We start from the raw sequence: 25,069 nt of genomic DNA on the forward strand, positions 1-25,069 counted from the left end.
CCCCCACCCCCACCCCCTGGCCAGCGCCTTTTGATCGATACTAAATAGCAGTCGCAGGGCCACGGGGCTGCTTCCCGTTTGCTCCGCAGCCCGAGCCGATATCCTGCCTGTGGAGGGCACGCAAGTGGAAATGGTTTTGTTTCCCCGTCATAAAGATTGATATGCCTTCCCGTTTATGATTCTTTTTTCAGATCTAACACCTGCAGCTCTCCCTCAGAATTCTCAAGTTGGTTAAATTAAAGCTTCAGCCCTGAGAATGGGCCAAATATGTCATAAAAGATTTCCTAGTGCTGCTTTTGTTAGCAAAATTCATCAATCTGATAAAATCGACACATTTAGATAAGTGTTGCATAAGAATTCAGACTTTGTTATTCCCAGCAGAAGTGGATATGAGACTGTAAAAAGGAAGATAAAAAATTATATCTTCTTTTTAGTGAGTTATTTGATCTCCCTGCCGTTTTATTTACTTGTCAGAAAGGGGAGACCAGGTCCTTTGGACTCCCGCATAAAAGCCCAGCACAATGTCAGTGTCATTTGCTATAAACGAGACCTTCTGGGAAGGGCTTAGGATACTATTAAGGGTAAATTAATATCAACTATTTCGATTAGTTAAATTTAAGGAAAATTCTCACGTGTTTAAATTACTATTCCTATTTTAATTGATTGGTTGAAGGTCAAATCACAGCGTTTCTCACACATCCAGAGGATACTGGCCACTGAAGGGCCTTTGACACCTCTGCTCTCCTCATTCAGCATGCCCAGGGCTGGAAAAGCTCCAGTAAGGAAAGCTTAGTGGGCCGATGGGCCCGGGCCAGCCAAGGCAGTCACCTCTTAGGAGAACTTAGCTGTTACCTCCGTGCAGCCGAGAACTTCCTTAAGTCATTTTAAAAGTGGCGATTTCCTTTTCTTATGGTCCCTTGTTTGGTAAATCCTTTGTAAATGCTGGTCCAAATGTGAAGAAACTTTCTATCTAGAAAGGAGAAATTTAGACTGCTGAGCTATGTACATATCAAAACCTAAGAAGTGTTAAAAAAAAACAAAACTTTTTTTTTTTCCTATCCAAAGAGTCATCGAAAGAACCTTTGGAAAATAGAGAAAAGGAGTTAAAAGAAAGTGGAGACCACCCAAAGGTTTCTCAGAAGAGCGGCTGCTGACATTTTGGTTTACGCCATTCCTGTCTTTTCACCGTGCATAGTATCACCCCCACCCTTTCTTCCACATTCAAAAAATCGTAGTAAAATATACGTAACATAATGTTTATTATTTTATCCATCTGTAAAGTTACAATTAAGTGGCATTAAATACCTTCACAAAGCTGTGTACCCATCACCACTGTCTGTAACCTAATCCTTTTTCATGATCCCCAGCATTAACTCTGTGCCCACTGACCAGTCACTCCTCGCCCCCTCCCCCTCCCCCAGGCCCTGGTAACCTCTGTTCTGCTTTCTGTCTCTGAATTTGACTGTTCTGGGGACCTCATATAGATGAAATCATGCAATATTTGGCCTTCTGTGTCTGGTTTGTTTCACTTAGCATAATGCTTTAGGTCCATCCGTGTTGTAGCGTGTGTCAGAACCTCACTCCTTTTTATAGCCAGATAGTATTCTATTGTGTGTATAGGCCGTATTTTGCTTATCCATTCATCTTTTGATGGACACTTGGGTTGTTTTCTTTTGGCTGCTGTGAGTGATGCTTCTATGAACATTGGTGTACAAATATCTATTCCAGTCCCTGCTTCAGTTCCTTTGGGTGTGTACCTAGGAGTGGGATTCCTGGATCACATGGTGATTCCATGTTTAACTTTTTGAGGAACCTCCATACTGTTTTCCATGGTGGCTGCACCATTTTAAATCCCCATCAGCAGTGCATGAGGGCTCCAGTTTCTCTACATCCTCGCCAACACTTGTTGTTTTCCTTTTTTCTCATAGCCATCCTAGTAGGTATGAGGTGGTGCCTCACTGTGGTCCGGGTTTGCGTTTCCCTAGTGACTGATGTTGAGCAGCTCGTCACGTGCTTATTGGCTACTGTATGTCTTCTTTGGAGAAACGGCTGTGAAGTCCTTTGCCCATTTTTTTAGTCACGTTGTTTTTGTTCTTGAGCTGAAGTGTTCTATTTCTATTCTGGACGTTAATCCCTTGTCACATTTGCAAATGTTTTCTTCCATATTCTGTACGTTGTCTTTTCACTTTCTTGACAGTATTCCTTGATGCACAAAAGTTTTAAATTTTGATAAAATCCAATCTCTTTTTTCTTTCTTTTCTTTTCTTTTTCTTTTCTTTCTTTCTTTTTTTTTTTTTTGCCTGTGCTTTTGGTGTCATAGTCCTGAAATTGTTGCCAAATTCAATGTCATGAAGATTTTCCCCAATTTTTTTCCTAAGAATTCTATTGTGTTAGCTCTTAAGTTTAGGCCTTTGATCCGTTTTTAGTTATTTTTGATGTATGGTATATGCTAAAGGCCCACCTCCATTCACTCGAGGACACCCAGCTTTCCCAGCACCATTTGTTGAAGACTGTCCTTTTCCCTTTTGTCCTTGTCAAAAATCAATTGACCAAATATGTGTGGGTTCCACTGGTCTCTGTCTGTCCTTATGCCAGTACTGCGCTGTTTCACGTACTGTCCCTTTGAGGAAAGTTTCCATTGGGAAGCTGAGTGCTCCAACTTTCTGCTTCTTTTTCAAGATTATTTTGGCCATTTGGGCTCCTTGCAGTTCCCTCCCATTGGAATGTGAGGATCTACTTTTCCATTCCAGCTTAGAAAGTGATGGTTGGAATTTTCATAGGGACTGCATTGAATCTGTAGATGGTTTTAGGTAGAATGGACATCGTAACAGGAGTAAGTCTTCCAGTTCATTGACACGGATGTCTTTCTATTTATTTAGATTTTTTAAAATTTCTTTTGTACAGGTTTTGTAGTTTTTGGTGTACAAGCCTTACATGTCCTTGGTTAAATTTATTCCTAAGTGTTGAATTCTTTTAGATGCTATGATAAGGTCAACTTTGCTGAATCCAGTTCCCCCTCTTTAAACATGTAATTGTAATCATGAAGTATTTACATTTTTGATTTCTGCTTTTATTGCTTAACATTATATCGAGCAGTTCTTCATGTAACCATCACCCTGTTCCTGACCCTTTGAAATGGCTTAAGTTTTCCTTCTTGTAAATAAGTAGTCCTGGGTGAACATCTTTGACCATCATTAAACTTTGTCTGTATTTTTGGTTTTTCCTCCTGAGAGAGCCCCAGGTATGGGGTCACTAGGTCAAAGGGAAGGAGCCCTTCAGAACCTTTTGTGCATCTCTGTGTTCTTTTCCATCTCACACAGGTGCCAGTGGTGAGCTCTAGTATCTAACTTAAAAATATATTTGGGGACTTCCCTCGCGGTCCAGTGATTAGGACTTTGCCTTCCAATGCAGGGGGTGTGGGTTCAATCCCTGGTTGGGGAGCTAAGATCCCACATGCCTCACGGCCAAAAAATCAAAAGATAGAACAGAAGCAGTATTGTAATAAATTCAATAAAGACTTTAAAAAAATATTCTAAAAAATACATATTTGAAACATTTCGGATAGAATGTTGTTTTACTCTTGTTATAATATGCGATTCTTTAATTACTGGTAAGACTGAACATTTTTCCTTAAGTGTATTAAGTAGTTGTGTTTTTGTGTGTTTAATTTGCGCCCATGTGTTTTGTCTATTTGCCTCGTGATTTTAATGTTTTTCTTTTTCATATTCAGGAGTGTTTAATATTAATAAGGATGTTGTTATTAATTAACCCTTTGTCTATCATATTTCCTACAAATAAGTCTTCTGCATTTGTTCTCTGTCTTTCTGTTTTAGGTTTTTTTTTTAAACATGCAGAAGTTTCCAATTTTTATGTACTCAAGGTCTTTGGTTTGCTTTGTGATTTCTTTATCTCTGAAAGCATTTAAAATTACTCTTACATAAGCATTGATCAATGTTAACAGAAATAAAGATAGAAGATAAAAATGTACCCACAGTCTTTCCAATGCAGCGAATTAAAGTGTTTTTTCCCCCGGAACCCTGTCACTCTTTCCTGTACATAGTTTGAGGAAGTTGTTGTTACAACATTGACATTGTTCTGTGTTCTAGGCTTTTTTGTTTATCTTTCCACTAAACGTTATTGTCTGACAGCATCCTTGGTGCATCTTTCTCCCAGACTCCCTCTGTGTTTCCTCCTGCTTTTAAACCCTTTCTTTTCCCTCGTTTACGTTTTAGCCACGGCCGTCTGCTTAATGCCCACCTTCTCCCCGGGACTGGGTGGGATGCCAAATCCATGTGACCTGGCTCCTGCCAGCGGGCTCCTACAAGGTGTGCATTCCGTACCTGCTCTACGGCTGACTCACTTTATCTCTCAGCGTCGGTATTTCTTCCTCTGTAAAGTGGGAGCTGGTAAGTCCAGCCTCACAGTGTTTATTATGAGGGAGCATTTGATATGGGGCCTGGCACATTGTAGGGGCTTAGTAACAACAGCTGTAACGTGTGGAGCACCTATTGTGTGCGTGGCCCTGTACTAGGGCTTTCCTGAGTGCAGTCAGTCAGATGCTCACAGTTACCCCAGGCTTTTGTATCTGGCTTGATTGGTGAGAAAAATAAGGCATAATAAGTATTGGTGTTTTTTTTAGTATCACTATTTTGATTTCTGCTATTCCAAACCTAAAACATAGAGTCTCTTTGTTTACATCTTTTACATGAGTTACACACACACACACACACACACACAGATTCATGTGCACTTTTTTTTTTTTTTTTTTTCAGCCTGCATGCACAGTCAGCAGGTCTGGGCCCGGCTCGCGCCGTGAGGTACCACAGCTGCGCAGGGAGTGGGGTGGGTTGGGCGGGGAGGCACACTTGGAACAGGAGGCTCCCTCGGCTGTGCTCTGGGTCAGCCCCCACCTGGGCTGTGGGGCTGTGCTCAGCGCTCTTCCTGACATCTCTGGCTGGAGCCCCTTGTGTTCCTAGAGCCCAGACAGCAGCCTAGGTCTGGAACCAGGCAGGAGGGGCCTCTTGTCCCCCGGGGGGCTGCCAGCAGCCAGGATGCCCCATTGTGTGGCGTGCTCAGGAAACCAACAAGGCCAGCTTCTCTGGAGCCTGGGAAAGGGCCAGACACCCAGCCCGAAACGCATTTATGTTTTGTTACAATACGTTGCCCAAAAGGGTTTGGGTAAACAATAATTGAATTTCCGAAAGCTTTATGGTTAATCGCTGGAATTCTCAGCGCACGCTTTTCCCCTTCTGTGGCCCTGGGCCTGGGGCTCGGAGCGCAGGCAGAGACGTGCGCGTGGGACGGGCCCTGGCTCAGGGTGGGTCCTGGCTCACTGACTCCGAGGCCTGAGCCCCCACTTCAGTCTAAGGGTGGGCTCTTCCAGGGAAATGCCAGAGAGGAAAAATAATGACATTTCTCTGGGAAAGGGGCTTTGATGGAGCTCAGACACATTCTGCCGCTTTCAGTGGCTGTCAAGCTGCTGTTTCCACTCTGAATACAGACTCCAGTTATTAAGGCTACTGCAGAGTTGGGGAGGGGTGGGTAGGAATAAGGCAAGTAAAAATGCCACAAAGTTCCCTTATTCTTACTGAGATTCAGCTGTTTTCCTTGACTAAACATTCCATAGATTGCTGCAAGCCTTTGGTTAATTTGCAGAGTTCTGAAAAGGTTGTTTCTGATCATTTTCCCCAGTGTTCTTATTGCCTTATGGAGAAGAGCCTTTTCGAATGTCCTCACTCCACATTTTGCTGATTTTTCAGTTTGTTGAGTCTTTGACCTGTACCTCATGAATTTATCCCAAATCAAGGCCAAGAAAAGAAAAAAAAGAAAAAGTCATATCCACCAACATATTTATCACAATAGTGAAAAATTTGGGATGTTCTAAATGAGTCACATTGGGGGGAAAGCATGTGAATTCTGAGTTGCACTGTTATGCAGCTGTTAAAAATGAAAGAGGAGGTGGCCGGGGGGCGGGGAGGCAGGAGTGTAACATGGTGGTTGTGAGCCCTGGTTCTGGAGTCGGATGGGGTGGAGGTTGGCTCTGAGACTGATGGCAGTGACTTGGAGCAAATTAATTCATCTCTCTCAGCCTCACTTTCTCGTCTGTAAAATGGTGCCAATTCCATGGTGGTTTTGTGGGGTTTCAGTGAAAGCGTCCAGGTCGTATTCTTGGCTTAGTTAAGTGAGTCTTCTTATTATCACTGCTGTTGTTATTTTTCAATAGAAAATTCTTTCCGATATAATGGTAAATAAACTAGAAGGATATGAAATTGTATGAATATTGTAACCAAAATATGAAAAAAATAATTCCTTGGCAATGCACGGAGAAACTGAGGTTGGAAGAAAGCACACTGCAGTGATGGGATTATGGGTTGTATATTTTCTCTTTTCTGGTTTTTGTTTTTTTGTTCTCCAGTGGAAAAGGTAAATGTATACTCATAGTAAGAGGCTTTTCTTAAAGCGGCAGGTTCTCCAGGAGGCCTGGAGGCTGTGGACGGGGCCTCTGGGCTGGTCTGGCAGGGACTTCTCAGTACCTGTGCTTCCCGAGTCTCTGCAGGAGGCCGGGCTGTGCCCCATGGTCCTCTCCAAGGGCGTCTTTATTCAGGGGCCTGGGGCCTGGGGCCTGGGGCCTGGGCTTCACCGCTCCTCCTCAGGAGGAGGGTTTGGAGTAGCGGCTACACCTAGGAGCCCCCTTCTAACTTCTTTTGTTCAACACGAGGCGTTCCCTTCGGGCCTCCACGCCCTGGTCTGCCAGGTGGGAGCACAGCGACGCCGCCCCCCTCGCCGCCTTCGACGGGGTGAGAGCAGAGACCTCCCATCGTGCTCGTCGGTGACCGTGGTGGGACTTGTCTTTCTGTTCCAGGTTCCGAGGTGCACCCATCATACCCGTGGCGGCCAGGCCTGGGGGACCGGACGCCCCCGAAACGGAAGCTCCACAGGGCATCCCAGAGCTCATTGAGGTACCGCCAGCTTGATCTGCGTCGGGGGCTCCTGCTCACTCCGGGGGGGCCCGGCGAGGGGGCTCTCCACACTGACCCCTCGGTGCCGCCTCCCTCGCCTTCCTCACGGAGTTCAGTCAGAGCAGAACTGTAGGCGTCCAGTCGGCAGCCCCGGCTCTGCAGAGCTCTCCACGTCCTCATGAGCCTCCTCTTTCCTTTCCCCGTCAAACTCGTCCACGAGGCAGCTCCCGCCAGACTGGGGCTCTGGAGCTGCGTCACCCACTCCAGCGCGTAGGGTTGTGCCAGCCCCTCCAGTGGGCCCCTCCCAGGCGGGTCCAGCGTGGCTTCCATCCTCGTCCCTTCCGCCAGGCTTGGGGATCACGGACAGAGGGGTAGCCCAGCCATTGGGAGGGCCCGGGGCACCCAGCGGGCAGGGTGAGAGTGGAGTCCCTCTGCTGAGCCCCCGGGCAGCTCAGAGGCTGCGGGGGTGAGGTGTCTTGACCCTGGCCTGGCCCTGGACGGCGCATTAGAGCACTGGCCTCACCACATCTCTGTGACCTTCCACGCTAGACCTGCTCTCTCTGGCCTCGGTTCCCTCACTTATAAAGTCAGGGAGATGGTACCACCACTTGGCGTGTGGAGTTCGTGGTCACACGTGTCACATTGCTGGAATGGTGCCATATCAGAGCTTACTCTGACGGTGAGGTTAGTTATCACGTACCAGGCACCACCCTGAGTTCTTTTCGTGTGTGATTATTAACATCCATGACTACATGATTGTTAACAAGACTTGAGAGCTTCAAGGTATTTATCCGCATTTTGCCAAGAAAGAGCCTGAGACTCAGAGATGTTAAGTGACTTGCCCGGTGTCTCACAGTAAGCATGAGGTGGAGCTGGGATTCAGATCCAGGTTGATTGTGTTGGGGTCCACCTGCCCTGGGTCCGCAGAGCCAGGGTCAGGTGTGACCACGTGCACGGCTGCTGTTTCTGTGATTACACGGTGCTGACCTTGCTGACTTAGCAAAACAAACAATTTCTGGGTGAAGCGTTTGTTACTTTTTCATCAGCTCCAGAGAGCACTGGTCTAGGAACCTGGGACGGTTGTTTCTGTTAAAGCAAAATCCACAAAAATGCCGGCTGCTGACGTCGCTCGTATGTCCCTTTGAGCAGCCTCTGCGCACACCTCAGGCCAGGCCTGCCTTGCGACCCTAGCCTTTTTCCACAAGAAGAGTTATCACGAGACTAAGAGTGTGGGACATTCACTACCAAATACTTTTCTGACAGTCTCTTCCCTAACGAAATCAGAAGGAAGCAAGAGGCCTGACGTGGTCTTGATTTCCATTTGTTTCTTGGTAATCGGCTCCGACAGCACCACGGAGCACAAGGGCAGTGGGCTGGCTGAGGCGGAAGCATGCGAGAGAGTGTGCAGAACAGGAAAAGCAGACCCACTGCGGAGGGCCAGTCCCTCTGTCCCCGCTGGGGCTTGGGGAAGGGGCCTTCACCGCTGCCCTGCCAGACAGAGGCTACTGCCCTGGGGATGTCCTTCAGCTTCCCTTCAGGCACCCCCATGCAGCTGCTGGAGCTGCTTGGGGTGCTCACGGCCTGGCGGGGGCGTGGACAAACAGACGATCCCAACTGCATGTTACCTGGCGACACGGCCAGCGCAAGAGCCTTTCTAGAGGCAGCATCACCGGGGGGAGGGGGAGGCCACACTGGCTGGCGAGCTGCCGGGGCCGGCCGGTAGCCGATGCCCGGTGTGAGCGGGCACGTGAGGCTGGGGGGCGATGTGCCCACGGGGGCCCTCGGGGGGCTGCCTCCGCGGCTGTGTGCGGGCCTGGAGCCCAGCCCGTCGAGGCGCCGCTGTGGGAACCCCAGTGGGAGAGGGTAGACGAGCGTCCTCCTCGGGCCCTTTCCCTCTGCACTGAGGGGGGGGGCGGGGCCCTGGCAGAGGCTCGGCGTGCAGCCGGAGGTGGTCCGCTCTGAGCTCCTGGGCCAGCTTGCCCGAGCCCTGGTCGCACCCCCTGCTCTTCCCTGCGCTGCCCCATCCAGCTCCTCTCCCGACAGGGTGTGGCACCAGCATCTCTTTTCCAGCTCCTGGCGTCCCAGATTTCCATCCCAAGGAGAGACCCCTCGGGACCGTTCCTCATGTCTGTGGACCACTGTTTCTCCATCAAAGGCCAAGGCACTGTGATGACGGGCACCATCCTCTCAGGCTCCGTCAGCCTCGGTGACAGCGTGGAGATCCCTACCCTCAAGGTCAGTCTTGCCTTGCCCTTCCTTCTGGCCCCTCCCTCTGGCGGGAAGGGAGGGGGACAGTGCCTGTGCCTCTCCAGCTGCGGGGCCTGCTCCCCCTTCTCTGCTGTCCTGCCCCCGTGCTGGAACGACCACTCGCCCCGATTCTCGGAACAGCACCAGGTCGTTGGGAGGCTCTCAAGCAGGCATTCTTTATGAGGAAATGGAGCCTCCAGAGGGTGTGTGGGCTCAGGAGCATGTGGCCCATGAGCGAGGGCGCTGGGTGGAACCTCTGCCCCTTTCTGCAAACCCCCCAGGTCAGGGTGGCAAGTACGTGTGGACTCATTTCTGGGTCCCTTTTGCTTAACCACAAGGATTTCAAATTAAACACAATTAGAACCTTGTGTTGCTCAGAGCCGTACAGTCTGGACACCACCCAGATGAGTGTCACATTCCTAGTGACACTGGCAGCTGCCACGTCATCTGCGGAAGACCTGTGAGTAGGGTGGCAGCTGGGGTCTCCCCGTCAGCCCCGACTCCTGGTAGCTTCTGGCCTGGCTCTGATTTAAAAGGTGTCCAGTGGCCTTGATACTTGCCTTCGGTGGGCTTTGCTTAAGGTTTTTGTTTACTGGAAAAGAAAAACTTAAGCTCCCTCACCGCCCTTCTCCTTCAAGGGGAATCCAGGGTGGGGAACAAGGGCTGGTTAGAACTCGGAAAGCTCCCAGGAATTCTGGCGTCCAGGGAAGGTCTCTGGTCCTCAGAGGAGGCTACAGTGCAGGGGAGTGGAGGCTTGCTCTCGGCCTGTGTCCGAGGCCAGGGACGGTGCCGGCCACTGGAGGTGCTCACAGCCCAGGTGCGTGGAGTCCGGGCGCCTGTGAGGAGACGGGCTGTGTGGTTGTCTGGCTCCCTGGGTGTATTAGTCACCGACCTCCAGAGAAACAGAACCGACAGGGTGTGTGTGTGTGTGTGTGTGCGTGTGTGCGTGTGTGTGTGCACAAAGAGAGCGATTTTAAGGAGCTGGCTGGTATGATCGTGAGGCCAGCGGGCTGGAGACCCAGGGCTGAGTCGCGATTCAAAGCTGAAGGCTGTTGGCTGCAGAATTTCCTCTTCCGGGAGGACAGTCTTTTCCTGTGTAGGCCTTGTCCACCGTCATTATGGAGCGTCATCTGCTGTGCTCCAGGTCTACTCAGCTAAATGTTAACCTCACCCAGAAAGCACCTTCACAGAGATTGGAATAATGCCTCTAGGCAAATACCTGGGCCGTGGGGCCCAGCCTGTGGACGCGTGAAATTCACTGTCACCCTGCGGGGAGGTCCGTGCCTGCAGGGCCTGCCCTGAGCGAGGGGGAGGCCGGAGCACTGCTGACGCTGTGCCTGGCGCGGGCCGCTTCCGGGCAGGGCAGCCTGAGGCGGGAGAGGGGCATCTCAGGAGTGAGAGGAGTGATCAGTGCCTCCGCAGGTGACGGAAGCGTCAGCTTGAGGTCTCTCCCCTCCACCCATTCCTCCTGCAGAGCTGGGGGTCGTAGGGAAGAGTCTCGTGACCAGGGCGGGCCAAGCTGAGGGCTCCCTGGGGCGGCAGCAGGAGTTGGAGGGCGAGGGTCCCCTGACACTGTGAGGCGTGATCCCCTCGTCCACTGGCTGTCGTGGAGCTTCGCGTGGAGACCGTCAGCCCTGGATAGAAAGACTGCTCAGCTCAAATCCATGTTGCACCAAGTACTAAAAGCGCAAATCTTAGAAAATAAAGCACAGAATTATGAAAACAAACTAGACTTCCATGTAACAAGACTAAGCTTATACTAGTGACTGTGTTTTAATACCCAGCTGGGGCAGACCGCTCGGGGCCCCCTGGCCCTGGTCCCCCCTCTGCCCTGGGCGAGCAGCTGGGAGGGGGTGGGGAGCAGAAGAGGGCAGACTTGGGTGCTTGAGGCTCTGGAGGGAAGGAGAGGCGTCTGATGACCGAGTCAGTCAGTGGCCGTGGCGCTGGGGCCCAGGGCCCGGAGGAGGCGGAGGCAGGGCCAGTGGCCACCTTAAGCTCTCAGGGGTGCGAGTGGGGGCTTCTGAGAGCTCTGGCTACTGTTTTCATACTTATAGAGATGAACTTGTCTCTCAGAGTCCCAGGTACTGACCTGCGGTACTGGGGCACATGGAGGTTGCTTGGCAAATATAAAGTTCATTCTCCTCTTGCTTTTGGGCGCCTGTTTCCCCCCAGCCTACTTTCCCACCCTCTTGTTATCTGTTCTGTGCAAGCCTCTAATTTACTAGTCGGGTGAAGCAGAACTTGTAGCAATGAACTTGGATTTGGCTCAGGGGTTCTCTAAGCAAAGTGTGGAAGGTGCAGCCTGGTGTCTCCTTTGCTGCTCATAGTAAAATGTGAGAGGAGACGAGTGGATGGAGGAAGGAGCTGTGATTAGCAAGCGGGGAACCAGCTCCTGATGGCGTGGGAACTTCTTGGCTCGTGTAGATCCCAAAGGATGCTGAAAACAGGAGATCCACTTTTGAGAGCGCGTGCCCTGGAGAAAGGCCACGGGTGAGGCTGGACAGCCTTTGCTGAAGAGTTTGGGTGTGTGTCTCACGGGTGCAATCAAATATCTAGCAGAAGCCAGGAAAGAGCTGGGCTTCTCCAGGAAGGGTCTGTGGAGGACCCTCTTGTTGAATGGCATAGATCCCCTTCACATACATGAGAGACCCACAGGTTTTTGAGGCTGTTAATATCATCAGAAACACTGCCAACCAGGATGTAAAGGGACAGAGACCCGGCAAAATTAAAAAAAAAAAAGCGATTGGACTTCTGGGATTGTACATGCAGGAAGTAACAGGTAGAAGGACTCAGCCACAACGTATGTTATCCTTCAAGAAAAAGGAGGAATGGCTCCAAGGGCAGAGCTCTGGACATAAAGGCAGAGGCCAGAGAGGCGAGCCCAGAGGCCAGGGCCAGTGGAGCTTCCATGGGCCCGGAGGGCAAAGGATCAAGCCACAGAGGGTCATTCGCAGGCCCGGACACCCAATGGAATTTGTTTTGCTGGGTTTCAAACTTGCTTGGGACCAGTGACCTCTGAGTTCCTTCCATTTTCTCCCTATCCCTGTATTTTAAAAACAGATAACTTGTTTTCCAGTGTTACAGGTCCACAGATGGAGAGGCATCTTGCCCCAGGATAGATCATTCCAGATCACTCATGCCTACTTAGGTGACTTAGCTGATGGTACTTCTGAGCTGATGATACTTCTGAGCTGATGAGGTTTAGATGAGATTTTGGACCTAATTAGAGTTAATGCTGTAATGGGGTGAGAATCTGGGATATTGGGATGGGGTGAAAGTATTTTGCACGTGAGATGGATGTGACGTTTTGGGGACCAGAGGGTGGACTGTAGTGGGTTGAATCGTGCCCCACAAAAGATGTGTCCACCCAGAACCTCAGAATATGACCTTATTTGGAATGAGAGTCTTTGCAGATGTAATTAAGGTAAGGATCTTTAGATGAGACCATCCTGAGCAGGGTGGGCTCTTTATCCAATTATAAGTCCAGTGACACAGAGGCTCCTGGGGAGGAGGGCATATGAAGCTAGAGGCTGGGACTGGGGTTCTGCAGCCTGGAGCTAAGCCATGTCCATGGTTGCCCGCACGGCCTGAAGCTAGGAGAGGGGATGGAAGGCGTTCTTTTAGAGACTCTAGAGGGGGTCAACCCAGCTGACACATCGGCTTTGGACTTGTGGCCTCCAAAACCGCTAGAGGTTACACTTCTGTTGTTTGAAGCTGTCAAGTTTGTGGTGACATGTTGTGGTGGCCCCAGGAAACGAACAGAGATTTTGGAAGAAAGGACTGAAGTCAGGAAGAGCTTCCAGTCCCCTGTAATCTTGGGCAGGTCCCTTAACGCCTCTGAGCTCTGACTTTCTTATGAGGAATCGCAGCCCCGGCTCACCCTCGGGGGTTGTCGTGCGGGTGACGTTGGCTTTCAGCGCTTTGCGGGTGGGTCCGTCGCTTACTGACGGCCAGCTCTGCTCTTCCTTTCTTCCCCATGACCCCATCTGACCGGGGAGAAGACCTAGACAGTGGAGCCCGCATTTGAAGCCATTTGGCCAGCACCAGAGACCGGCTCTGGGCATCATGCCCACTGCCCCGGGAGCCCCCACGGAGTCCCCCCGGGCTCTCCACTCACCGTAATGTGCCCGGGGCCTGTCGGACACGGGGGCACTGCAGGGCAGGCTCCAAACTGGCCAGCTCGCCCCCAAGGCCAGTGACATCCCAGGCAGGTTTCACTAATCTACTTGGGCACATCTGACCGCTTGAATTCCCCCAGGGGCTCAGTGCGGCCCCTCCAAATAAATAGTTGTGTCCCCTCCCGGCCAGGCCGCCCGCCGGAGCCTGTGCGACCCTGGCCCTGTCTCTGCTGCCACGTCCGTCCAGCTGGGGCCCATTAGCTGAGGGGGGGGAATGTTGGGGCCCAGGGAGTGAAGGAGAAAAACCAAACCCCACTGAGACCCAGACTGCTTTAAAGGCAGACATCCTGCGACTCGCCAGCCTTCTCCTCAGGCTCTTTGGCTCCTTCCATCCTCAGCAGGGGGAACCCGTCGGTAAGATCTGATCTGGGCATTCTAGGCTAGTGATGTTTCCGGCAGTGATTGGCTATCAGGGTTGTAATGTCAGGAACTGTCGGAGACGCAGATGGTGCAGAAGGAGAGGCAGGGACCCAGGACCAGCCACAGGCAGGCTCCCCTCTCCTGCGCTTCACTGGCCATCACGGCTCAGACCCCGAGAGCCCCCTCTGTCCCCACCTCTGGCAGAGGGCGGTGTGGGGCGCTGCCCACTAGGGGTGATGGCCGTAGAGTGCCCAGCACCTGGGAGGACACTTTGTCGTTCAGTAATACTGTCACATGGAACTCCTGTTGTGGGTTCCACAAGTAGTAAATGGTGGGGTCCTCTCCCGGTTGTAAGGAAACGGGTCTTTGCGGGGCTACTAAATGGGTAACTGAAGTGGAACCCACGTCGGTTCTTGATAGTGAGGGGCATCATCAGGGGTGTGTGGGTACCTACTTAGTTGATAAAGGTTTTAGAGAAAGTTCAGAATTTGATAGCGTGTCCCTCCAAGTCGAGTCCATATGCAGGTTCACTTACCTCTTTACTAAACACTCCCAGAAAGGAAAAAGAAAATCCGAAACACTATTTGGCATTGTTCCTCTTACCTGTGCCTCTGCTCTTGGAAGCTGTTGTACAGGGCTGAGGTGAGACTGGGACTCGGCAAGGCGTCTGTTTTCCTGCCCCAACAAGCCCGCGGCCCAGCCCCTCCTGCCCCACCTCCAGCGACCTCTGCCTCTTGCCCTGGTTCCTCACCTGTGGCCTTCGTGGGCCGGCTCCCCGCCCAGAGCGGGTCTCTCCTTGCAGCTCGCACGGCCCCGCCCCGGGTGGCTGGCCACTCGCCACCATGTGCGTCTCTGCCGCGCATCCCACTGCAGAATCTCCTTGAGGACAGAGGCTGTGCCCGTCCGACTCCGGGCCCTCAGCACCCAACACGGAGCTTGGCCCAGACGAGGCCCCGGAAATTATTTAGTGAACAAAACAGTAGGAAAAAGCCAGTAAGCAAATAAGCAGTTTGTTTCTGGGTAGGATTTCGATTCAGAGCGTGCAGTTGATGACCTTCGAGGGCTGTGTTTGTAGAAGCCGCTCCCCGTGGCCCGGGAGCGGGAGTGCAGCGGGTGGCGGCCCCTCCTCTTCGAGGCTTGTGTCTCGGCGCCTCACCAGCCACGAGGCCCAACGCTGGCTTATTTTTCGGAGAATGACTGTAAGTCAGGCGCCCAGGGCCGCAGAGCTGGCTTCTCGAGCCACCTTTCTCTCAAGGCTGAGCCCCTCTGCTTCAGTGCTTTTGTGTCTAGAGGTGTAGTTGGCCCATCTTCATCCTTAGCCATTGCCTGTTACGGAAGAGTCGTCAGGAAGGGAGCAGCGCCAGGCTGGCCAGGCCACCTGTCCCAGCCCCGCCAGCCCCTCTGACTGGCACCGTGGGGAGAGGACGGCCACCTGCGGCCTGTGGTGAGCGGCTGTGGTCCCTACTGCCCTGCCGTCTTTGCGGGCGCTGCTGTGACCTTCTTGGTTTTATTTTTCTCGTTAAAGGAAAGTTGAGTGTTTCCTGAGTACACAGAGAGCAAGTGTACCACTTAAACTGAATATTTATCGTTCTTTCTTTTAAGAATAAAACAGTAATAAAAATGCCGTAAACATTGCTTTAATTATTCACAGGCTTCAACTTGTAATAATCATGGGGAAAGGGCAAGTGAGACGTCTTTTTAAAGTAAAGGCACTTGCCTGCTTTCGTTTGAAGTTTTGTTAAAATGCTTCATTATAACATGTTCTTGTTTAAAAATAAACGCCGGCCACTAGAAGTTCTTTTTTTCTTTCGGTCTTTTCAGAAATATTTAAATGAGATGATTCTGGGCAAGGGAAGTTCAGAGTCTGAGCCAGCCTTATGGGACCGAGTTGGCTTCCGTCCGACCGCCAGCCGCGTCCTTGGCTTGCTGTTGGTGACCAGTGTTTGTGAGGACACACACAGGGGTGTGTAGACTGGGACACGTCCCGCTGGGTGATTGCATCTGCCTGCCCGCAGGTACCTCTCCCCGCCCTGCCCGCGTGCTCAGGTGGAACTGCAGCCCGAGGCAGGGCCTCTTCGCGACAGCGCAGCGTCCTCTGCGAGCAGGTGGCAGGTCCCTGGTGTGAAGGAGGGGAGTGGGGCGGGCGCTCTGGCGGCGGAACCGTGCAGCGGCCTGGCAGGGAGGCAGCCTAGGGGCCTGATGGCCTGAGAGAAGGTCGCTGCACCGAGGAAGAGGGGCTGTGGGGCTAGAGGCGGGAGCGGAGCCCTAGGGTCCAGAGGTCTCCGTCCAGCAGCTGCTGAGACACGCAGGCGGTTTTGAAGGGTGGAGAAGGGAGCATGGTTGCGTGTGAGCCTGTGCGCTTCCTGGTGTGCTAGAGAGGCCGACAGTGTGGAGAATGGATGCAAGGGGGCCAGAGTGCCTTTCTGGGGACCGTTAGGAGGCCATTGTGTAGCGCAGGCAGGTGGAGGGGACGTGGATCGAGCTGGCGGCAGTGCAGTGGGGCTTACGGCTGCCTAGGAGGTGGCATGAACAAGGCTGGTGAGGCAGTGGGTTTGGGCCAGGTGCAGGGGGGAGCCACGTCCGAGACAGACCCCAGGTCTCTGGCTTGAGTAGCAGGTGGGGTGGTGGAGCCGCTGCTGCGGGGGAGCCGGGAGAGGTCTGGGGCTGAGGGCGGAGGCAGAGGGGAGCGTGGGTTGGGTTTTAGCAAGATGGAGGTATTTGGGGGCATCCAGTTGCAGGGGAGGTGTATGGGGCTGAAGCTCAGACGCCAGGGAAGACGTGAATTTGTGCGCTGTTGGCGAATCCAGCCGCTGCCTCGGGGCCTCTGGCGGGGAAAGATGAGAAAAGTTAAAAAGCGAGCTTCAGCTGTTTCTCCTAAGGCTTTATTTCTGGTGCTTAAAGGCTGCCAACCCTCCTCCTGTGCTTGGCTTGAGAGCCTTCCCAGTTGTGCACGGTGAGGGTCTGAGTGGCCCTGGTGTTGGCATTTCAGGGTACAGAGAGGGTCTTTCTGGGGGTGTTTGTGCCCTTTCGGATGACAGACGCCCCGGGCCAGCCTCGGGAGGAGCTGCCCCGGCCTGCTGGAGCCCGGGCCCGACTGCACAGCGTGCATCCGCGGGGAGGGCAGCCGTGCCCCGGGCTCCACGACGCTGCCGCGCCAGAAACGAACGGGGTGACTGGGCGGAAGGTCAGGAGTTTAAGAGCTTGTTTCATTCAAGACGGGGGTAAGAGACAGGAGGGGAGTGCGCGGGGTTATATGTGGATCCTGGTATTTTCTTTGAGCTGTGGGGAGAGAGTGGTCGGGGCAGGAGGGGAGGCAGCCCGCCAGAGGGAACGCTGCCAACAGAGCTCCTAATGCGATCCAGACGCAGCCCATCTCCCGCCCCTAATGCAGTCCTGGCGGCAGGAAGGCCCGGCAGCAGGCCGTTAACCCTTCGGGTGCTGGCCGCCCGCAGGCCTCGGCCCTCAGCGCGCTGATGTCGGCCCCCGACTCGGTCCCAGGCGCGTCCTGAGATGGTCAGCAGCTGCAGGTGACAGGAGCTCGCCCTCCGCAGCCGTGGGTACCAGGGTCTCCGGTCACTCGGCTGCCGACCCGCACCCTTCAGGGGGCCTTCCCCGGACACTGACCGGGGCCGAGTGCGTGGCCGACATTTTCTCTGGAAAGAGGTGGCTGCAGGGTCCGAGGGAAGGGGTGGCTTGCCCGGGGTTACGTGGCTGGTGGGAGGTGAGCTGGGCTGGGGCCCTGGGACCCTCGGCCTGATCAGTGTCTCTGGTCGCCTTGGGGGCTGTGGAGCCTGCGCCTTCCTAGCTTCCGGGGGGACCGGCCCCGTGTCTGTTTGCCCTGCCCTCTCCGAGCCCAGCAGCCAAGGAGCGCGCGGGTTTTCCGTGCTGTGAGTGGACTGACAGGCTCATTGCGGCCCCGACAGGGTGACGTAAATGTGGGTGGAGAGAGCACGCTGGAGCCGCCAGGCCCATGAGCCTGCTCTGGGCCCTCAGTGAGTATCTGTGGGTAAAGGGGACGCACAAGCCCGTCTCCACACGCGTACAGCTTGGTCCCACCCATTCAGGAAAGCCGTGCATATGTGCATATGTTTGTGTATAAATGCGTCAAAAGAGATCTGAAAGGAGACACAGCAAACTGTGAATAGTGGTTCCATCTTGGGAGAGGGAGGGAAGGCGGAATTCAGGGCTGAGAGAGAGCTTTCATGTTTTAGTCCATGTAATTGGTGTTCAGATCTTTTACAACGAGCTTGGATTCATCTGTTTCTTGTGTGGCTTTTAGGGAAGAAAACACAGAAAGAATTAGAGAAAGAGCAGCTTCTGTTCTGCCCTTCCCTCTCCTCTCTCACCTCCCTGTGGCCTCACCTGCCTCGCCCTGGACAGCCGCTCTCCGCTGGGGAGGCCCCTGGGGGCCCGGCGTGCTGTGTTGGGGGCCACCTCCTCTCAGGAAGCCTGAGGGGCCTCCGTCCCCGGCCCTGCAGTGTGGCCTGCAGTCACTTGGCCCCCTGCGTGGATTCCCGGCCTGCCCTCTGGCCACGGTGTCCGGGCCACTGCCCGCTCGCCCTCCCAAGCTGTTCGCCCTCACCCGTCCCAGGCTCCCAGCCTTTCCTCTCCTGTCTCCCTCGGTGTCTCTCCCCCCAGAGCTTCACAAAAGCCCTTGTCTGCTGGCCGTTGCCTCCTGCCCTGTGGGGTCCCGGTGACACTCTTGTCCCTTTAACAGTAGCAGCCGTCTTTCCCATTTTATCCCCGGGGAGGCCGGGCACCGCTCTCCTGGCCCTCGCCCTCGCGCCGTGCTGAGCGCGTGCCTCTGCTTATCGAGAGCCTGCCCCCCCTCAGAGCCCCCGTGGTTCTCGCCCCCCCCTTCTCCACGACCCCCCAGGGACACGAGGAGAAACCAGGGCCCAGAGGAGCTGAGTCGTCCCCCAGGCTCCCGTGTTTCGGTTGTAGACCTGCGTGCCTCTCCCGTGGCCTGTCCCGGGTCCATTGTCCCTGACTTGAGCCTCCACGGTGTGTGCCCCCTTTCCTAGGCTGCTGTGGGGTGCTCGGGAGTGACCCTGCCTCTGCCAGCGTGCCGGCCTCAGGCTCTGCAGACCTCCAGTGTCCGCCTCAGCTTTCGCTTAACCTGGGCCTTGAGAGAGGAGGGTTTCGGGTGATGCGGCCTGGGCCCCGGGGCGACTGCAGCCCGGCCCTGGTAAGAGCCATGTCCCCGGAAAGGCGCCTGGCAGACAGACGTGAGCTGTGATGCGGGGGAGACCATGCCAGCCTGGCCCCTTTGGAGGTTTAGAACCTTGTGAACTTGACTACCTCCCTGAGGGGGGACCCTGAGGCTCTCCCACAGCTCCCCACGCTGCCCGCTGCCCCTCGCTGTCCCCTGCCCGGCAGGGCCCGCTGGAAGGGACTGTGCGGAGGCGAGCAAGGGGCTCTGCCCTCTCCTGCTGGCCTCCCGCTCCCCAGTCGTGCTCTGCTCCTGTGACCTGGATGCGATGTAGTGACCAGCGGCCGGAAGTGTGCGGCCTGTCCGCTTCGGGCCAGGGGAGCCTCAGCTCCAGCCCCCTTCCTGGCTGCGGCCTCGGGTCACGGGGAGCCTGCGAGGGGCTTTTTGATGTGCACCGTGGACGCTTGGCTTGGCCAAGTTTGTTTGCTTAAGCATCGCTCTTGCCAGATCATTCGGACCTTCTCTTTCTTTTAAAAACATGCTGCTTGCCAAAGGTTATTTTGGATCTGTTTTTGTTTATCAGGTAGAGTTGTTCCAGCACGATTGAAAGCAGACCCACATGTTGACACGCGCCTGAGCTGCTCTCGGCCCGCGCACATGCACACACACGCACATGCGCGCGCACAGGCTCTGTGCACAGCCGTCTAGGGCCCTAGGACATACACAGCTTACGAGTGGGGTCTGGGGGTGGCAGCTTGAAGATTTTCATCGTCCAGGGGATAGCAATGGCAGGATTTCAGGTGGGGAGAAGCGAGGGGCTGTGGCCTCTTGGGAGTCTCAACCAGGTGGGTGTGATGGAGCTTTGGGATCGGCAGGCCTGAGTGACCTGCCTGCTCCGGTCCAAGGCTTGCCCCACCCCCAGGCCTGCGGGGAGCATCGCGCATCGCGCAGGCTGTGGCTGTATCCTTGGGGAGCACACAGGGCAGCCTGCAGTCAACAGGGGCGAGGGAACGGGTGTGGGGCTCCAGTTTAGGTGACTAGCTTTCTCCTGCGGGCACCTTTGGGTGCTCCCTGCCAGAGGGCCTGTAGTGAATTTCTTCTGAAGATGCACCTCGCTGTCCATCGGGACCTGTTGTGTGTACGCGGGGCTGCTCAGAAAGGCCTTTCTGGAGCTCCCTCTCAGTCCTTGCAGCCCGGTCCCATCGTACGCAGAGGGACGTGCTTAGGGTTACCATATTTCCTGCTCCAGGCCAGCAGCTGGACCAGTACTGAGAGGGTGCGCTGTGCCCAGAGGGGGTGGGTGTGTTAGCCCGCTGGTGTTTGATGACCTGTGACAGGGACCTACGCAGGTGAGCACACCTGACAAGGGACTGCATCTCCTTCATGACAGTCAGCCTGCTTCTGCTCTGAGCACGGCTGCGTCAGGACCTGCCGGCTGTCAGGACCCTGTCACTCGACTTCACTCTGCTCCGTGTGGCTTGGCCTCAGGCAGACTCTGTCCTCCTGGGAGCCTCCTTCCTGGCCGCGCTGCACACGGTCCCCAGACCCAGGGGCTGCTGTCAGTGGCTGGGCCAGTGGGGCAAGCCGGGCCCGGGGCACACGTGCGGTCTCCCTTTGGCTGAGCTGGGGATCCCAGGCATGACGTCTGTGTGATGCTGCCACCACCCCTGGCCTGTAGCCTTAAACCGACGAAGGTCCACGTTGAGGGTTTGTAGAAAGCTTCGTTCCGCCCCAAATGGGAGCGGGGAAACTCGTTTTATTATAGTAATATTTTCTTCAGATTAAAAAAATAATAAGTGCTTGTCATTAAAAATGCGACACTACTGAAAAGGATGCAAAAACGGCTTCCAGTCCCACCCATTGGAGAGAAGCCCTGTGACCCTTTGTCAGCCCCCCAGAGAGCTTGAGTGAGCACAGACACTCGGGGGCAGCGCGACGCGGTGAGGCTGTGTGTCATGTGCAGCCGGGTACCCTCCATCCCCACCGACCCCCAAGCTGGACGTCGTTCCTTTTCAGTAAAGGGAGATCGTATAGTCACGAAGCTGACTGCCAAGCTCAAAAGTAATCATGCCTGAGTTTGGGAATCTTTCTAATATGTATTTTACACTCCCCTCTTTCGTCAAACTGCACAGTTCTTCCTAGAATACTGCTTATAATTTCACCTTTTCGTGATGACTCAGCTCATTTTGATGAACCAGTGGACGTTATAGGGTTGGCTCTGTTGAAGTGTGTGGTCTGTTTGCTCCTCTGAAAGGCTCCCTGCACACAGCCCTGGGGGCGCTGGTAGTCTATCGGGGGAGCAGGGGGAACGGTGCGGTGTGCAGGCCACGGGCTCCTTCCCTAGTTATGGGGCCTTGCAGAGGCCAGGTGTGAGCAGAGGGTCCAAGTGGGCTTCTGGGCACTCCTAGGGTTGCCTGATGAGGGCAGAACCCTCCCACCATTTGCCTTTACCCCGCGAGCAAGGGGAGCGCTGAGGGGTGTAAACGGGGGAGGAAGGAGCGGGAGGGCGGGAGTAGGCACCCCGGCTGGGTAGACGGGTAGACGTCTGACCGAGGGGTCCGGAGTGGGTATGGGGAGCTGGCTGGGTCTCGGCGAGGGATGGCGGTCGTTCGGTCCAGGGTGGCGCTGGCAGAGAGGACAGGCCGTGCCCAGCAAGTGATGCAGTGGGTGCAGGGGTGGGGGTGGGGGCGGGGGCTCTGGGATTTCCGGCCTGTGTGACAAGATGGGTGGTCGGGCTGAGGGTGCAGGGAGACCGGATGTGGCGCACGCGGTGCGGGGGCCCTTGGAGCCGACACAGGGCTCCGACGTCCAGGGCAGGACTCGGGAGTCGTCCTGTCCTCGATGCCTGGTCCCCGGAGTTGTGGGTGGTATGACACCAGCTGGGGAGCTTAAAGAGGACGCTTCGCTTTTTGAAGACCTGGGGCACGTGGGGAGGGTGCCTCCTCGCTGCGGACACCACCCGGCTCCTCTGGCCCCGCCCATTCTCCTGCCCCTTTCACGGCTGCCCCCGAGTCTCCGTCCTGCTTCAGTGCATTACCTGTGCCTCCAAGTACTTCCTGGTAGCTTAGCCAACACACCTTTAAAGTAGGAGCTGTGAGCTCATGAGTTTGCTCTGCCAGTTACCTTTTCTTCTATCTGGAATGTGATATAAGTGCCTCTCCCACATAGGTTTGTATTCACTCATAATATGTAATATTGTTTTATTTAAAGCTACGTGTAAACGATAACATCCTGTGTATTCCTACTCCAGGCTTGCTCCTTTCATGTTCATTCAGCATTTTGTGTTGAGGTGTATCTTCGCTGGTAGGTATGGTTTTAGCTCCAGGTCTTAACTGCCGTGTGCTGTTCTGTTGGGACTCAGCACAGTTCATTCATCTGTGCTTTTCTTCTTGGAATTCCCGGAGCATGTTTGCACCCTTCCCTGCAGCTCCTGCACACACAGTGGTGTCTGTCTGGGGTCTGCTTCCGCCTCCACCTCCCCACTGGAAGCCGCTTGGTCAAGGTGGGGCTGCACCTCCTGGGGGAGGAGTGTCTGTGTAAATTACTTGGAATTCTGATTTATGGGAGCGATGTCTCTCCTTGCTGTTTATTTAGTCAGGGTACGTTTCACCTGCTGGGTTATTACCCGCCACCTCGTCATCCTGCTTCTCCGCTCGTCCCTGCCACGGCCCTGGGAGCCCTTTCAGCCTCTCCTGTGTCCCCTGGACGTGCCCCGCTCCTTTCGCCTTCTGAGCACTTGCTTCCCTTCTGGGGCCCCATGCTGCTCCAGGCCCATCTGGTGTCATCCCTGCCCCAGCCCCGTAATCAGCCATTTCTCCAGGGAGCCCTGTCCCTTCCTTGGAGGGTGAATGGTGCCGAAGCCAGGGTCTGGAGCTGGGGCGTCCCGGCTTCTGGGCCTCTCAGCAGACAGAGCTGGGAGGTACGAGTGAGTGCACGTATCTGTAATCACAGACACACACGTATCCATCCGTCTGTGTCTCCGCCGGGCCTCGCGTGCATCCAGACCGATGTGTGAGTTCAGTGGAGCCTCCCGCCGGGCTTGTCTGCAGCTCCACTCCCACAGTGACCAGCCCGGCCCCTGCCATCCACCGTCCTCCCTCCGTCCACCTCCTTATTTGTTCAGCTACTTGTACTGGATTGTGAACTCACGCCCCGGGAGCTGTTTTTGGCTGTGGGCGCCCACGGTTCCTGGGCCCTGATCTGTGGCAGCAGGAAGGTTGCTGTCCATGCAGACATTTGGCGTGAACTCTGAGAGCTAACCGGGTGGGTAAGATGGTGACGTGCCCCCTCCAGCCTGTAGTTAACTTTATTTTTTAATAGTTAAAAGAATAGGTGATAACATTATCATGATGGGGAAAATCCAGACTACACAAAGATGTAGAGTGTTTCCCACCCTTGTACCGTTTCCAGTTACTTTCCAGGAGTCTGTGTGCTTTCAAGCATATCCATGTACACGCCCTCCGCCTGATTTTTTCTTTATGTTAATGATACCTTAGTATACACATTGTTTTGTACCTTGTTTTTTTTCCCCCGCACAAAAAGTCTGTCTTGGAAGACAGACAGTGAGAACAGTGAGAACAGACAGCTCTGCCTTTTTCTTCTCTGACTGCCTGGTAGTGCTGGTATGGAGCCGCCTGGACCCTGCCTTTGGGCCTGTGCTCGCCCTCCCCCCGGGCTTCCTGCCATGTGGCTCTGGGGCCGTGCGATGGAGTCACGGGACGCTCCCCTCTTCACACGCTTGTTGGCCAATCAGTAATCATCTTCCGAAATGACTGCTCAGTCCTTGGACACATTTGCACGTCCGGTTGTTTATCTCATTGTGGATTTGTAGTTCTTATATATTTGGGCACACATCCTTTGTCAGATAGCATGTGTTGAGTTGATTTCTCCCAGGCTGTAGTCCACCTTTTCATCTTCTTGATCTTTTGAAGGTTTTTAATTTTGAGAACTTGAGTTCATCGATTACTAAGTATATGGCTTGTCCTTTTTTTGTCTCTGAGAAATCTCTGCCTGTGCCCACCCCATGGTTAGGAAGATAGTCTATGTTTTTCTTCTGGAAGCTTTATCCTCTTAGCTTTATGTTTAGGTCTGTGTTCCATCCCAGACTAATTTCTTTGTATGGTGTGAAGAAGGGATTGAAATTTATTATTTTTTTCATACGTGTCTTTCAGTACTATTTATTGAAAAGATTTGCCTTTCCCATTGAATTGCCTTGGCATCTTCGTAGAAAAAACAAATCAAGTGATGAATATGTGTGGGTCTGTGTCTGGGCTCTGTTCTGTACTATTGATTGGTCTACTTTTATTCTAATCTTATTCTGTCGTGATTACTGTAGCTTTACAGTGAATTTGGAAATCAGGTAGTGTGAGTCTTTCTTTTTGTCTTTTTAGATACTGTTTTGACCTTTCTAGTTTCTTTGCATCCGTGTAAATTTTCAAATCAACTTAATTTCTTTTTTAAAAAATGTGCATTGGAATTTTGATTGTCATTTCTGTGGAATCTATAGAACGCTCTGGGGACAATTGACATTTTATAAATATTGAATATTCCAATCCATGAACATGGTATATCTTTCCATTGATTTAGGTCTTTATTTTCTCTCAGCAGTGTTTCATAATGTTAAGGGAAAAGTTATGCACGTATTTTATTAAATTTTTCACCAGGTATTTTATTTGATGCTATTAAAATGATGTTTTTAAATTTCCTAATTGTTTGCTGCTAGTATATAGAAACAAAATTGGTTTATGTATGTTAATCATGTATCCTGCAACCTTGCTGAAGTCCGTCACTAGACCTAGTGCTCATTTTGTGGAATCCTTCGGACTTGCTTTGTAAACAGTCGCGTCATCTGGGAGTGCAGACGACCCTTTTGTACCCTCTCTGCCTTATTTTTTTCTTGCCTGAATCCCCTCACTTGGAACGCCGGTGCAGGGCTCACCAGAGGGGAGGATAGTGCGTGGCTTTGCCTTGCCCCTGCCGTCAGGACGAAGCGCGTGCTGCTCCACCGGTAAATACTGTGTTAGCCACGGGCTCCTCCCTGTGAATTGAGTGAGGAGGTACCTCTCTGTTCCTAGTTTTGTCTGTTTGTTTGTTTTTATTTAAATTTATTTATTTGTGGCTCTGCTGGGTCTTCGTTTCTGCGCGAGGGCTTTCTCCAGTTGTGGCGACGCTCT

The 25,069-nt window shown here is 53.4% G+C and overlaps 1 protein-coding gene across 1 annotated transcript in view; it reads left to right on the forward strand.

Moving 5' to 3' along the window:
• EEFSEC (eukaryotic elongation factor, selenocysteine-tRNA specific) overlaps positions 1–25,069 on the forward strand; it is a 154,360-nt gene that overhangs the window by 64,432 nt on the left and 64,859 nt on the right. The window contains exons 3-4 of the mRNA XM_007465272.1: positions 6,863–6,959; positions 9,030–9,194. Of these exons, the coding sequence (XP_007465334.1) occupies positions 6,863–6,959; positions 9,030–9,194 (262 nt within the window). The remainder of the gene's footprint in view (positions 1–6,862; positions 6,960–9,029; positions 9,195–25,069) is intronic.

The sequence above is a fragment of the Lipotes vexillifer genome, unplaced genomic scaffold (assembly GCF_000442215.2).
Source record: "Lipotes vexillifer unplaced genomic scaffold, Lipotes_vexillifer_v1.1 scaffold1115, whole genome shotgun sequence".
Lineage (NCBI taxonomy): Eukaryota > Metazoa > Chordata > Mammalia > Artiodactyla > Lipotidae > Lipotes > Lipotes vexillifer.